The 16,454-nt window shown below is 38.8% G+C and overlaps 2 protein-coding genes across 2 annotated transcripts in view; one reads left to right on the top strand and one right to left on the bottom strand.

Moving 5' to 3' along the window:
* Positions 1-3,208, bottom strand: part of LOC102243837 (E3 ubiquitin-protein ligase Siah1-like) — a 4,419-nt gene extending 1,211 nt beyond the window's left edge. The window contains 1 exon segment of the mRNA XM_014533622.1: positions 3,181-3,208. The gene's annotated coding sequence lies outside the window, so the exon portion shown is untranslated.
* The window catches only part of EDA (ectodysplasin A), a 43,962-nt gene extending 28,628 nt beyond the window's left edge, over positions 1-15,334 (top strand). Inside the window, exon 3 of the mRNA XM_014533623.1 lies at positions 15,169-15,334. Coding sequence (XP_014389109.1) covers positions 15,169-15,186 — 18 coding nt within the window. The 3' untranslated portion in view covers positions 15,187-15,334. The remainder of the gene's footprint in view (positions 1-15,168) is intronic.
* The last annotated feature ends 1,120 nt before the right edge of the window (positions 15,335-16,454 follow it).

Below are 16,454 nucleotides of genomic sequence, written 5' to 3'. Positions count from 1 at the left end.
CATGCTTCCACTAAATACTACACACCAAGGTAGGCTTCTAGAATTTTTACTTGGTTCATTTGAAAAATAGTATTTAGTTCTTTGCCAAAATTGACAATTTAGTCTTTTCTTGAACGTATTAAGCACAATTATTTGAAATTCTTCATCTGGAAGCTATCTCAATCCTTTAAAGTATGTTTTTGTTGTCTATTCTCTCTCTTGATTTTTAAATTTATTTTGCCTTGTTTGCTCATATGCCTGGTTAGTTTTGGTTGAGTGGCAGACATTGTATCTGAAAAACTATAATAGAGATGGATTGAGGCCTCAACTTTTAAAATATTTATCCAGAAAGGATTTATGCTAATTTCAGGCAGGTGGTTAGGGGCACTAGCAATCCATTATCACCTAAATTCAGTCCAAGTTTGGGGTAATTTGATGCTGGCCACTTGAAGGCTGATTTAGCCTTCCTTTCAGTGTGTATACATTCTCAGTTGGAACCCAGTATCTGAGGGTTTATCTAGGGTTCCCCTCAATGATGGGTCCTGAATTCAAATGTTTGTTATTTTAGTTTATTGCACTTGTTAAAAGCTCAGCTGTCTCTCAGATGACTCTTCTGTAATGACCTGATGAGAAAAACAGCCTCTCTTGGTTTTCTTTTTCTCCTGCATCTTGGCTCCATTATACTTTATTGCCTTATTAGGTCTTGGATGCCTTCAAATATATATATTATTTATATTTTATCACAATTTTCTTGTTTTCAGCAGGATATTTGGTCTGAATTAGTCTTCCTTAACTAGAAGCAGAATCAGTCCATTTCTTCAGTAAATATTTATTGATCATTTCCTATGCATCAGGTACTGAACAGAGTAATGAAACTGAAACTCTTGAATTGATTAGAGAGGATTTTGCCATCATGGAGCTTACAGGCAAATGTAATGCAATGATAAAGGTAATTATAGGATGATCTGTAGCACTAAGAAGGAATACCTGACCCAGACTTTTGAAATCAAGGAACAGTTATTGGACAAAGCATCTTTTCACCTTAGACCTGAAAAATAAGTAAGAGTTGTCTAGATAAGACTGTTTTAGGCAGAAGGAATAACATGTACAAAGAACTGGAAGAGGTGAGAGAGAACATAGCATATTCAGGGAACAGAAAACTCTATAAAACTATAGTTATCAAGACAGTATGATACTGGCATAGGCTAAGCATATCGGTCAATGGAACAGAATTGATTATATATTAACAACCCTGACATTTATGGTCAGTTGATTTTTGACAAATGTACCTAGGCAATTCATTGGGCAAAAAGATACTCTGTTCAACAAATGATGCTGGGACATTTGTATATCCACATGTAAAAAGTTCAGTTTAGACCCTCACTGTATACCATGTCCAAAAATTAACTTACGAAATAAAGGAAACTGGAATTTTGGTGGTGAGCATGCAATAGAGTTTACAGATACCGAATTATATTGTACACCTGAAATTTATGTAATATTATTGACCATGTTACCTCAAATTAAATTTTAAAATGTATGATAGACATAAATGTGTCAAAACAATAAACCTTTTAGATGAAAAAATAGGGGAAACTTTTCAAGACTTTGGACTGGACAGAACTTCTTAGGTATGACACCAAAGACAGAGTCCCCCACTCCCTCCCCAAAAGATGAAACTGATAAACTGGACCTAAAAAAAATTGTTTTTCAAACAACATTTAAAAATGGAATAAATGTGACAGACCACAGGAAAATATTTGCAAAACATATTCAATAAACAATTTATACCCAGCCCAGGCTGGGTGGCTCAATTGATTGGATCATTGTACCAATGCACCAGGGTTCCTGGTTTGATCCCTAGTCAGGACACATACAAGAACCGACCAAGGAATGTATAAATAAGTTAAACCTCTCTCTCTCTCTCTCTTTCTCTCTCTCTCTCTCAATACATTAAAAAACCAGATTTTATATTTAGAATTTATAAAGGGCTCTTGGAACACAATGAAAAGACAACCTGAACATAAATGGGCAAAAGATAATAACAAATAGTTTAGCACAGAAGTTATTCAAATGGCTAAATAAATATATGAAAGAGTGCTCAGCATCATTATCCATCAGGGAAATGCAAATTAAAACCACAATGGAGACAAATACCATGTGATCTCAGTTATATGTAGAATCTAAAAAAATTAAAAAAACTAAACTCATAGCTAGAACAGATTGTTGGTTGCCAGAGATGAAGGGTGAGAGGTGGGCAAAGTGGGTGAAGGGAGTCAAAAGGTACAATTTTCCAGTTATAAATGTCAAGGAGATGTGTACAGCATGGTGACTGTAGTTTATAATACTGTATTGCATATTTAAACGTTGCTAAGAGAATTGATCTTAAAAGTTCTCATAAGAAAAAAAAATTCTGTATCTATGTATGGTGACATGTTTACTAGACTTATTGTGGTGATTATTTAGCAATATGTACAAATATTTTTTCAACCCTGTCTTCTAATTCACTGATTTGATCCTCAGCTTCCCTAATCGACTGTGTATTTCTTCCAATGTGTTCTTTATTTGTACTATGTCATTCTTTATTTCTGTTTGCATAGTCACTATATCTTTTCTCATGCTGTTGAGCATCTTTGCCATCATTATTCTGAACTCTATATCAGATAAATTTCTTATCTGCATTTCATTTATCTATCCTTCTGTAGAATTCTCTTGTTCTTTCATTTGGAGGTTGTTTCTTTGTCTCCTCATTTTGGCTGCCTGTTTGGGTTTGTGACTATGTATTAGGTAGATCTGGTACGCCTTTCAATCTCTAGTGTAGGACAGTATCAAACACTCTTTCTGACTAATTAGATCAGGCAAAGATTCAAAGCCTCCAGAGACCGCCTCTGTCTACAGACTGATAGGATTTTGTCTTGAATTGGCTCAGGCAGTCGTCCACAGGTGTGGCAAGAGGTTGTTATTGTTGGTTTTTTTTTCTAACTGGGTGGGGCAATTGCTTCTGCCTGGAGGCTAATTGTTATTCTCAGTCTCTTTTTTAAAAATATATTTGTATTAATTTCAGAGAGGAAGGGAGAGGGAGAGAAATAGAAACATCAGTCATGAGAGAGAATCATTGATTGGCTGCCTTCTGCAAGCCCCCTACTGGGGATCAAGCCCACAACCTAGGCATGTGCTCTTGACTGGAATTGAACCTGGGACCTTTCAGTCTGCAGGCCGATGCTCTATCCACTGAGCAAAACCAACTAGGTCTATTCTTAGTCTCTTAATGGGCCTGAGCAATTCTGCACTGTGGGGCAAAGTATTTTCCAATTGGGTGGATCAACTGTCTTCCCCTCAGGTAAGGTAGCCTGTATAGGAAATGTCTGCATGAGAAAGATGACCTTTGCAGCATGAGGTGATGACTCAGCACAGGAAACCAGGGTGTCTGCCTTCTGAGCTCTAACCCAGAGCCCCTGATCCTGGCTTCTGCTCACACAGCTCCAGTCCATTATGCCCTCCCTCTGCTGGAGCACAAGGTGGGTGGCTTGACAGGGAATTTTGTGTGTTGGCCCTTTAAGAGGGTACCTGAATTTCCAGCCATCTCTCCCTGGCAGACAGCAACCCTGCTGCTCTTCACAGCCAGATGTTATGTGGGTACCCTTCTCACTGGTACTCTCTGTTGGGGGGCCCAGTTGGGGATTAGACACCAGAGTTTTCAGTGGCAACCCCCACAGCTGAGATATCTCTCCAGAACTTCAGTTGCTGTCTGTGGGAGCCTGCCAGGCTTTTCGTGCCTCCGCCTCTCCTAGCAGTCTCTATGCAGTCTCCACTTTTCGTCTTCTGTTATCAGGGTTCTCTCCATCAAGTCTTCTGTTGATTATTCATGAAGTTTTTCTGTATTTTAGTTGTAATTCCAGTTTGGTCCTGGGAGCATGTCTGTGCAGCATCCACTTACTCTGCTGCCATTTTTAATCTCTCTGCAATATGTACAAATATTGAATCATGTTTTATATCTGAAACTAATATAATGTTGCATGTCAACTATTCCTCAGTAAAAGTAATAAAATTTAAAAAACCACAATGGAGCTCTGGCCAGTGTGCCTCAGTTGGTAGAGCTTCATATTCTGTGCACCGAAAGGTCATGGGCTTGATCCCTGGTCGGGGTGGGTGTGGAAGGCAGCCAACCAATGTTTCTCTTTCAAGTCAATCTCTCTCTCTCCCTTTCTCTCTCTCAAATAAATCAATAAAACATATTTTTTTAAAAAAAGATGAATCTTTTTTTATGAAAGCACAATGGAGATTCTATTTCACATTTACTAGAATGGCATAATTAAAAAGGCCATTAAGAAGTGGAGATGTAGAGAAATGGAAACCTTCATACATTGCTGGTGGGAATGTAAAATGATGTAGCTATTTTGGAAGTCAGTTTGGTAATTCTTCAATAAGTTAACTCAGAGTTACCACATGACCCAGCACTACTACTACTAGATTTACCCAAGATAAATGAAAGCATATATTCACACTAAAACTTCTACAAAAATATTCATAGCATTATTCAGGATAGCCAAAAAGTGGAATGAGCCCAAATGTCTGATGGGTAAACAAAATATAGTATAATATTCTATACAATGGATTATTATTCAGCCATAAAAAGGATTAAAGTATGGATGCATGCTATAACATGGATGACCTCAAAAATATTACACTAAGTGAAAGAAGCCAGTCACAAAAAACATAATGTATGATTCAGTTTATATGAAGGATCCAAAATAGGCAAATATGTAGACAAAAATTAGATTAGTGAATACCAGATGGAGAGAATGGGGATTAAAGCGTACCAGATAACTTATTGAGGGGGGTTGTTGGAGGGTAGCAAATATTCTAGAATGGGTTTACCACAGCCAGGGTGGTAGTAGTGGAAGTTTGGTAGAGTTACTAAAAATCATTAAACTGTACACCTAAAATGGGTAAATTCTATGGTATGTGAATTATCTATATAAATAAAAGCCTAAGGGACTGTTTCACCTCTTGACTGGTAGCTATGACATGCACTGACCACCAGGGTTCAGATGCACAACACACAGGCATGGAAAAACATGGAACAGACTGATGAATCTCAGAGGGAAGGGGGGAGGGTGGGATGAGATTAACCAAAGATCTTATATGCATACTGGCCCAGTGCTGCATGGATTTGTGCACCAGTGGGGTCCCTCGGCCTGGCCTGCGGGGATCAGGCTGAAACCGGCCTGGTACACAGATTCATGCACCGGTGGGGTCCCTTGGCCTGGCCTGCGGGGACTGGGCTGAAACCGGCAGTCTGACATTCCCAAAGGGGTCCCGGATTGCGAGAGGGCACAGGCCAGGCCAAGGGAACTCACTGGTGCACGAATCTGTGCACTGGGCCTCTAGTATCTAGATAAAACTTATTTTTTAAAGTGTCTGGTAGATAGAATATGGTCAATAAATATGTAGGAGGTATTGGTTGTTCCTGAGTGATACCTTTTATTAGAGGAAGAGAATCTTCAAGACTGTTCATCCCAATTACCCTCATAGCTACCTCCCCCTAATCAATGTGTCCAGAATTCCAACCCAGAATAAGCCCACTCAGAAACTCCAGGGGTGGGGGTTTCAAAATGTATAATTTTAAACTCTATGGGCAATTCTGTTATGCACTCTAGGGTGACAATCTGTGATTTATGTAATGGTGAATGGCTTGGTATGGTTAGAACATGTGGGGCCCGATGGCTGTTTGCACTAGAGTGGTTATACAGTAATCAGGAATCTTGGCCCAGAATCAATCAGTTTCTCTCTCTCTCTCTCTCTCTCTCTCTCTCTCTCTCTCTCTCTCTCTCATAAAAATAACTAGCTATTCCCAGATCCTACCTAGAGTTTTTTAGGGTTGTTGGGTTAAAATATATAATACAGATAATCTATTGTAGTGGTTCTTAATTAAGGGTGCATATTGGTTTTACCTAGGAAACTTATTCCAAATTCACATATTCCTGGCTACACTCAGATTCTTTAGAGTGGGACCATAAACATATATTGTTTGGAAAAAAATGGCTTTTCAGGTGATGCTGATGCTCATTCCATTTGAGAACTAATGCTCTAAAGACAGAAATAAAGGAAGACTATGAAGGAGATAACATTTGGTTCCCTGTGCCTAACCTCAGCTGTTATGGGTTATTAAGTCTTTATCATCTGTAATGCTAAGACTGACTTTGAAGACCAGTGGACTATGAGCTTGAGTGGTAGTGAATGCTTAATGAACACCATCTGGGAAATCAATTTATAAACTCTATCTTTGAGGGAGAGAGGGTTTTTAGTTGACAGTTTCTCACCAAGATGATAGTCCTGTGTGCTTGGAATAGCCAAGGGAGGAGGGTGGTTTCCTATCTCCTGTGGCTTTATGGGGACTTTCCTACTGCTAGCTGCTGAAACCACTTTAAAATAATAGGCTGCTGAGTAATATTCTCTATACATATCCACCTGTCAGTGGGCCTGCACTTCAGAGATGAAGAGCAATTTTTATTGGAGTGATGGTGAACAGCAAGGGTTGAAGCTAAGTAGCCACCATGAAATTGATTTTCAAAATGAGATTACATCTCATTTTGTGTGTGTTGTTGTGAATTGTAATTCTTGTTTCTTCTTGCCATACCTATGGCCTACAAGGGCAAGAAAAGTTTGAACATTACTAAGGTTTTGGATCAATCTACAAGGCTCTGTGCCCAGAAGCATTGCAGACCTGTAACTCACTTTTGCTATGTAGTTTAAATGCTTAGGTTGGGGAAACTCTGAGGGTTTATTATGGAAGGAATGATTTTAACACTTCTCATGGTTAGTCAGACTGAGGGAAAGAAGGAAGAGGAAAAGAGTTCAGAAGTTCTCTCAACTCAACCACCACTACATTGACTCCATATTATGTACAAGACACATTGCTAGTGGGGATTCTATTTCCTGAAGTTGATTTAGCTAACAAAGATCAACCTAGGAGTGCAAACCTACTTTGTTCTTAATGACTTAATGACATTAGACAAACCTTTTTGGGGTAGTTTGTTTTTGCTAGGATTTCTAGCTGACATCTCAAATAAATTAAACTGAAATCATCACCATTCATCCCCATCTCCCACCACATACACACTGAATTTTACAAAATTTCTAGTTTCATTTTCTCAATCACTCAAGCATAAAACCTTAGAGGCTTTTTATTTTTTACTTCTTTTCTCTTGGTATTCATATTTAGCAATCAATTGTTAAGCTGATTCATACTTTGTTAAGTTGATTTATACTGTTCATGTTGTCTCTTGAATCACTCCCTTTCATTCTAGTTCCACTGTTACCATTTTAGTAGTGTTTGGCTTAGATCAGCGGTTCTCAACCTGTGGGTCGAGACCCCTTTGGGGGTCGAACGACCCTTTCACAGGGGTCGCCTAAGACCATCCTGCATATCAGATATTTACATTACGATTCATAACAGTAGCAACATTACAGTTACGAAGTAGCAACGAAAATAATTTTATGGTTGGGTCACAACATGAGGAACTGTATTTAAAGGGCCAGAAGGTTGAGAACCACTGGCTTAGATGATCTGCAAGGTCCATCACAAACAAGAATATCTGTGATTTGCCCTGACCGGTTTGGCTCAGTGGATGGAGCCTCGGCCTGCGGACTGAAGGGTCCCAGGTTCGATTCCAGTCAAGGGCATGTACCTTGGTTGCCGGCACATCCCCGGTGGGGGGTGTGCAGGAGGCGGCTGATCGATGTTTCTCTCTCATCGATGTTTCTAACTCTCTATCCCTCTCCCTTCCTCTCTGTCAAAAATCAATAAAATATATTTAAAAAAAAGAATATCTGTGATTCTACCTCAGTTCCTTATTACCTGACTCCTGCAGTGGTTATCCAGTTAAGAGTTGTTTTCTTCTCTACTCCATATGCACACTTCAGCTAGATTATTTTTCTTCAAGTGCCACTTTGTCATGTTACCCTCACATCAGAAATCTTTTGTCTCCCTACTGCCACTCTTCAAATATCTTACTTAAACTGGAATTCCAAGCCCCTCTGCAATTAGGCTTGAGCTTCTCTCCCATCCTCCAGCTACTCTTGAACTGAATCCTGTTCCACCCACAATGATCCATTCATAAGCCTCTCATCTTCTGGCCTATGTTTACACATTTCCCAAAGCAGAATGCCCTTCCCTCCAACCTGCCTTTTAGATCCCTTCAGGTCCTTCACAACTCAACATAAACCTTACCACTTCAGTGAGTTATTCCTTGCCCTTCCATCTCAACATTCCCCTAAACCAGTGATGGCGAACCTATGACACGCGTGTCAGAGGTGACACATGAACTCATTTTTTGGTTGATTTTTCTTTGTTAAATGGCATTTAAATATATAAAATAAATATCAAAAATATAAATCTTTGTTTTACTATGGTTGCAAATATCAAAAAATTTCTATATGTGACACGGCACCAGAGTTAAGTTAGGGTTTTTCAAAATGCTGACATGCCGAGCTCAAAAGGTTCACCATCACTGCCCTAAACCCTTCATTTGGCACTGTGTTGGGTTATAGGTTATCTTGTTTCTTCATCTAGATGGGAAGGTTTTCGAAGGCAGAGAATGAGTTTTATACTTCTCTGTAGCTCCTACAACTACAATACTAATCTGCACTCATTTTTTTCTCCAGTAACTGAACTGAGACTTTATTCTTTTATTCAATTACAGTTTACATTCAATATTATTTTGTATTAGATTCAGGTGTACAGCATAGTGGTTAGACAATCATATACTTTACAAAGTGTTCCCTCCCATATTTTCACCATATATAGTTATTACAATATTATTGACTGTATGCCCTATGCTGTACTTTACATCCCTGTGAATGTTTTGTAACTACCATTCTGTACTTCTAATCCCTTCACCTTTTTCACTGAGTCCCCCAATCCACCTTCCCTCTGGCAATCATCAGTCTGGCCTGCACATCTATGAATCCATTTCTGTTTTGTTTGCTTATTTATTTTGTTCTTTAGATTCCACATATAAGTGAAGTCATATGGTATTTGTGGTTCTCTGACTGACTTATTTTTTTGAGCATAATACTCTCTAGGTCCTCCCATACTGTCACAAATGGTAAGATGTCATTGTTTTTATGGCCAAGTAATATTTTATTGTTTATATGTATCACCACTTTTTATCCACTTGTCTATTGATGGGCACTTGGGTTGCTTTCATATCTCGTCTATTATAAATAATGCTACAATGAACATAGGGGTGCATATATTCTTTCAAATTAGTGTTTTCAGTTTCTTTGGATATATACCCAGAAATAGAATCACTGGGTATAAGGAAGTTCCATTTTTAACTTTTTGAGGACCCTCATACTGTTTTCCATAGTGCTACACCAGTCTACATTCCCACTAGCAGTGTATTAGGGTTCCTTTTTCTTCACATCCTCATCAGCACTTGCTGTTTGTCGATTTATTGATAGTAGCTATCTTGGCAGGTATGAGGTGATACCTCATTGTGGTTTTGATTTTCATTTCTCTGAGGATTAGTAACATTGAGCATCTTTTCATATGCCTATTGGCCATCTGTATGCCCTCTTTTGAGAAATGTCTATTAAGGTCCTCGCCCAGTTTTTAATTGATTTTTTTTTTTAGATTGAGAGGGAGGGAGGGAGAGGGAAAGGTAGAGAGAGAGAAACATTGATGTGAGAGCAAAACATAAACCTGCTGCCTCTTGCACACCTCCTCCTGGGAATTGAGCCCGCCACCTGGGCATGTGCCCTAACCAGGAATTGAACCAGCAAATTTTCAGTGCATGGGATTACACCCAACCAATTGAGCCACACTGGCCAGGGCCATTTTTAAAAATTGGATTATTTTCTTGGTGTCGAGTATAAATATTTCTCTCTTTTCCATGTCCAGCGTGGCTAGAGCGCAGTCCGGTTCCTGAGTAGGGACGGCCGGGGATTGAGAAAATGAAAGAAAGAGACACAGAGATAGAAGGAAAAAGCTGGGGCCGGGTGGGACAGCTGTCCTCTGAGGAGGAGACAGTGACCCAGAGCCGATACAGCACATTTACTTTATACAGCAAAACACCAGGAAGTTTTACTAAAGCCCAAGACAAAGGAGATTATGTGCATTCTTGTGGCTTCTTTGTAATCGTCACTTCTGGGTGGGCCCAGATAATCGTGTTTGTTCCTGGTGCTTGGCTGGATTTAGATAATGAAACCCACCTCCTGGCACCTGAGCTGAAGGTCAGGCTGACAACACACCTGCCTCTGGCAAGGTATGTTTCCAGGGCAGGGCTCTGCTGGGCACCACTGGATTCAGATGACAATCAGCTGAGGGGCCTTTTCCAGGCCCTCTCTACAGTTGAGTTGTATGAGTTTTTTATAAATTTTGGATATTATCTCCATATCAATGTATCCTTGGTGAATATTTTCTCCCATTCAGTAGGTTTTCTTTTCATTTTGTTGATTGTTTCTTTCACTGTGCAAAAACTTTCAGTTTGATGTAGTCCCATTTATTTTATCTTTTGTTTCCCTTGCCTGAGGAAATATATTAAAAAAATACTGCTAAGAGAGATGTCAGAGAGTTTACTGCCTATGTTTTCTTTTAGGAGTTTTAGGGTTTTGAGTCTCATATATAAGTGTTTTATCCATTTTGAGTTTATTCTTGATATGGTATAAGAAAGTGATCTAGTTTCATTTTTTGCATGCATCTGTCCAATTTTCTTAACATTATTTATTGAATGGACTGTCTTAATTCCATTGTATGTTCCTGCCTCCTTTGTCATATATTAATTTACTATATAGGTGTGGGTTTATTTCTGGGCTCCAATCTGTACTATTTTAAATATAAATGTAAATCTTAAGATATTAAAATAATCTCCCCAATACTGAACTCTAAAACACAGTTGTACACATTCATTGATTGGAATTCCATGCTATCTTAAGGATCTGGTGATTATTAATGGGATCTGTCACTAAGGCTTGTTTCATTTTAGAGCCCTGATTAAGGTTAAAGCACCCTCCCAGAAAGCATATTGGACCCTGGAGCCTCCATTCTCAATTTCATTCCCTCCTTCAAATCTTTAGAAGTCTTCTGTATAACAAACATTCATATCTCACTTTGGCCTGCTATATACTTCTTTTAAAAAATATATATTTTATTGATTTTTTTACAGAGAGGAAGGGAGAGGGATAGAGAGTTCAAAACATTGATGCCCACTCCCTACTGGGGATGTGCCCGGAACCCAGGTACATGCTCTTGACCGGAATCGAACCTGGGACCCTTCAGTCCATAGGCCGACGCTCTATCCACTGAGCCAAACCGGTTAGGGCTGCTATGTACTTCTTGATTTCCTCAACCCAGCAAGTCCTTGCATTTATGATGCTGTTGGAATTATTTTGCCCTATTGGCTAGTGAAGGTACCTCAATTTCTTGGCCTTTAGATCCTAACTGGAGGCTTTGTACCCTAGTTTCCTTTCAAGTCAAAAGCCCTCCCTCTTCACATATCAGAGTTCACTAAACTTCTTGTTTTTCATTTTTTAAAATATATTTTTATTGATTTCAGATAGAAAGGAATAGAGAGAGAGAAATAGAAACATCAATGATAAGAGAGAATCATTGATTGGCTGCCTCCTGCATGCCTCCTGCTGGGGATTGAGCCCACAACCCAGGCATGTTCCCTTGACTGGAATTGAACCCGGGACCCTTCAGTCCTCAGGCCGATGCTCTATCCACTGAGCCAAACCAGGTAGGGCTTGTTTTTCATTTTTAACAATATCTCAATGTGTAAATAGAGGTAAGCACTTAATCTTGTATAACACAAAATATGCCAGTATTCCAAAAAATAAAAGCCTAGGGAAAAGCCAGAGTTGTGGTTATATGTGTGTGCACCTGTTTGTGTGTGTGTGTGTGTGTGTGTGTGTGTGTGTGTGTGTGAATTCTGTCCACCAGGGGATGTTGTTTTGCATAACACAGCTGTGTAAGGTAATATAATTCTGCCTTTTGATATCATCCCAGTAAAAGCAATTTCAGCATTTTTCCATATCTAGCAGGACTCACAAAGCATATGATTTTTGAGTATAGTTATTTCTTAGAGGACTTATTGATAAATGTGTCTCTTTGTCTCAATTGTGTAAAACTTTTATTCTGATTGTTATCTTACATATTCCATATAGTTGCCCTGTCTGTTGAAAAAATTCACAGGAATTGATGATGGTATCACAGTTCTTCAAGTTACACGACTTTATGTGTACTTCCTTTTTATATTTGAAGATGCTTTATTTCAGTCTGGATATGTGATAGCTTATTTTCATATGTGGTAGAAGGAAAACAAGACTGGAAATTGGGATCCAGGGGTTCTAGTCCCAGGTGAATCTAGTTATAGTTCCCTAGTTAAGTTGGGTCACTTTGGTAGGTCACTTTACCTTTCTGGCTCTCAATCTCCTCATCTGTAAAATGTTGCAAATTGAACTCAGTGATCTATAGGGTCTCTTCTAACACTAGCAATTTTATCCCTGCAGCTAAATAAAAACTTCTTCTTTCCCTCCCACCCCAAGGTTTTCTTTATCCTGTTTCCTTGCTTTGAGAATCACTGACCAAATTAATATAGTAGTCCAAATGCTTTAGCTAGTCAATCAAGACCCACATCAATGTTGCTTTGCCAGCATTGTCTACTGTTCATAATAGGAACCCCCATTTATATATAGATTGAATTTCTTACTGCATATGCCTATCTTCATTGTCACTCCTCCTGTTAAAATTCTCTTTTGGTTAAAGGGGAACGGTTTATACACTCTGAAGAGAAGAGAAATGAGAGTATGATTTATTGTTCCATTTAATTATGCATTCATTGGTTGCTTTATGTATGTGCGCTGACTGGGGATCAAACTGGCAACCTTGGTGTATCAGGACAATGCTCTAACCAACTGAGCTACCCGGCCAGGTCACTTATTGGTTAAATAGATTTTATTTTTATTTATTGATTGAGTTTAGACAGAGAGAAGGAGGGAGGGGAGTAGGGAGAGAAAGAAAGAGAGAGAAATATCGTTTTTAATATATTTTTATTGATTTCAGAAAGAGAAAGGGAGAGAGATAGAAACGTCAATGATGAGAGAGAATCATCCATTGCCTGCCTTCTGCATGTACCCCCAATGGGGATCGAACCCACAACTGGCACATGTGCCCTGACTGGGAATCGAATTGTGACCTTTGGTTCATGGGTCGATGCTCAACCACTGAGCCACACCGGCTGAATGAGAAATATTGATTTTTTTTGTTCTACTTATTTATGTATTCATTGGTTTATTCTTGTATGTGCTCTGACCGGGGATTAAACCTACAACTTGGGCGTATCTGGATGACGCTCTAACCAATTTAGCTACTTGGCCAGGGCTTGGCTTGAATTAAGAAAAAAGAAATACTCATGGACACAGATAACACTATGGTAATTGCCAGAGGGAAGCGGGGTGGTAGAATAAGGTAAAAGGGGGGTAAATGGTGATGAAAGGAGACTTGACTTGGGGTGGTGAACACACAATACAATGTAGAGATGATGTATTTTTGAATTGTACACCTGAAACCTATATAATTTTATTAACCATTGTCACCCCAATAAACTCAATAAAAATTTCTTTTGGGCAACAGAATAATCATCATCTTTAAGGACAAGCTTAAATATCACACTTTCCTGTGAAAAAGCCTTTCCTGATCACCTAGCCCTTTTTTTCTTTCATCAGAACTCAAATCAGCATTTATGACATGCCTGACACTCTACTTGGCATTTTAGGAGGTAGAAAGATGTAGTAAGTCCCTGAACTTAGAGACAGGCTGAAATTGCAAATGAGCATTTTGTGCAGAGGGAGTAGCATGAGCAAAAACTTGAAGATAGCAGAATGGAAGATGTGTTTGGGTAAAGCCTTAGAGTCCATGGCCCGTACTTATTTGGTCTGTATATTGTGTTACAACAGTTCTTGTGATAGTATGCTATCATATAATGTGAAGTGATGGTTCATTTGTTATTTATTGGCCACCCAGTTTCCAGTTTCCTTTTGGAGTAGTTCTTCTTCATTATTAGTTTGGGTGGCATGGGAAATTTTGGTGCCTGTATCCAATAAGAGAAGCCAAAGGGATCAGGTCTTTTCTCCCAACAAAACTATAGAGTGGTGGCCACATGATGTAAGGTTAGCCAGCTTACATTATTTCTTTGAACTTGCTTGACTTCTTTCTTACCAGTCTAGATCTCTTTACCCATCAATTCAATCACCCTGTTGCAATTACCCTCAAGTCTCTTGACTCCTTGTATCCAGTTCTCCCTGCCTTAACAAAACCTCCAAAACTATAGGTGCTCCATTCTCCTCACTCACTGGAATGCCTACAGATTGAACTCCATTTATACCCACTCTTGTGCTCCTGTCTGTATAGAGGAAGTATGTTCCTTTGGTGCAAGAACAGTTCTTTCATCTGGAATTTGGATCCTCTCCCCTGCCACTTCTTCATGGTCCCTTTTCTATCAGTTATGTTTTTTCATATCTTTGACCTCTCAAATGTTTTTATCTTTTTATCATATAATCATGTTCACATGTCATGTTGGGGAGGTGGGTAGACTATCTTTGACCCAAAATCTTCCTAAAATTATCCCATTTCTCATTTAACTTAATACTAAACCTTCTGAAAGGCATGGAATAAACTTGCTGTGTGCATATTAACAACTGATTGATTATTTATCTTCCTATGGTTAGGTTTCTATGCCCTACTCACCTCTAAATCTGTTCTTCCTAAGGTCCTCCATATTGCAAAATTCAATGGGAATCTTTTGTTGTAATCGTATTTCACTTCTATGTCATATTTTATATTGTCCAATTCTTTATTCCCTATTTCATTTGTTATTTTTAAATTTGTAGTAAGCAGAGAAAGCCATTTAACATTATAAATTTTTGAGTGATAAGTTATTTCTATTATTAATGCTCCTCAGTGAATATTGAATGTAATGTTTATGTTTTGTTTTAAAATTTTGTAATTAAGATATAATTCACAAATCATAAAATTCACCATTTTTAAAATATATGACTAATTGGTTTTTAGTATATTCATAGAGTTGTGTAACCATTACCACTGTCTAAATCCAGAATATTTTTTTACCCCAAAAAGAAACCCTGTACCATTAGCTGTCATTTCATGATTTCCTCTTCCCCCAGGCCTCAATCAACTACTAATCTTTCTATGGACTTGACACTTCTGAATATCTATATATACAAAAGGCTAATATGCAAAGTGTCCCCTTGGAAGTTCTACTGGGAAACCGGGAATTCGATCACTTGCTATGATGTGCGCTGACCACCAAGGGGCCAGTGTGGAACAAAGGAGAGCCCTGGCCAGCAGCCAGCAGTCAAGGAAGAGAGGCCCCAGCTGGCAGCCAGAAGGCACCGATCAGCCCTGATCGCCAGCCAGGCCTAGGAACCCTACCCGTGCACGATTTTCATGCACTAGGCCCCTGGTTTCATATAAATGGAATCTTATGTGTCTGGCCTCTTTTTCTTAATATTTTCAAGGTTCTATCCTTATTGTAGCATGTATCAGTACCCCACTTCTTTTTTAATGTATTTTTTATTGTTGATAGTATTACACATATCTCCCATTTCCCCCCATTTCCACCCCTTCTCTCAGCCCCTACCCACTCCACCCCCAGGTCATTACTACCCTATTGCCCGTGTCCATAGACTATGCATATAAGTATATGTTATTTGGTTTATCTCTTCTTGTTCCCTCAACCCCAAATCGAGGTATGTCAGTCTGTTCCATGCCTCTATGCTTCAGGTCTTATTTTGTTGGTCAATTCATTTTGTTCACTAGATTCTACAAATAAGTAGGATCATGTGATATTTGTCTTTCTCATTTTTGCTTATTTCACTTAGCATAATATTTTCCAAGTCCAGAAATGTTGTACCAAAGAGTAAGAGATCCTTCTTTTTTTACAGATGCATAATATTCCATAGTGTAAATATCTCATAGATTTTTAAAAAATTCTTTATTGTTTAAAATATTACATGATCTCCTTTTTTCCTCCATTGACCTCTCCCCTGCCACCCCCTCTCCAAAGCACAAGCCCTCACCCTACCTACTATCTATGTCCATTGGTTATGCTTATATGCATGCATACAAGTCCTTAGGTTGATCTCTTAACTCCCCCACCCAACCCTCCCCAGACTGTAGTTTGACAGTCTGTTCGATGCTGCTCTGCCTCTGTATCTATTTTTTTCATCAGTTTATAATGTTCCATAAATGAATGAAATCATGTGGTATTTTCCTTTCATTGACTGGCTTATTTCATTTAGCATTATGCTATCTAGTTCCATCCATGCTGTTGCAAATGGTAATAATTCCTTCTTTTTTTATTAATAAATATTTATTCAGATTATTACAGTTGTTCCTCTTTTCCCCCCCAATAGCTCCCTTCCACCTGGTTCCCACCCCACCCCATGCC

Source organism: Myotis brandtii, unplaced genomic scaffold, assembly GCF_000412655.1.
Source record: "Myotis brandtii unplaced genomic scaffold, ASM41265v1 scaffold994, whole genome shotgun sequence".
In the NCBI taxonomy this organism is placed as follows: domain Eukaryota; kingdom Metazoa; phylum Chordata; class Mammalia; order Chiroptera; family Vespertilionidae; genus Myotis; species Myotis brandtii.
The sequence above is the reverse complement of the archived record's forward strand: the minus strand, read 5'-3'. Positions and strand labels throughout refer to the sequence as shown.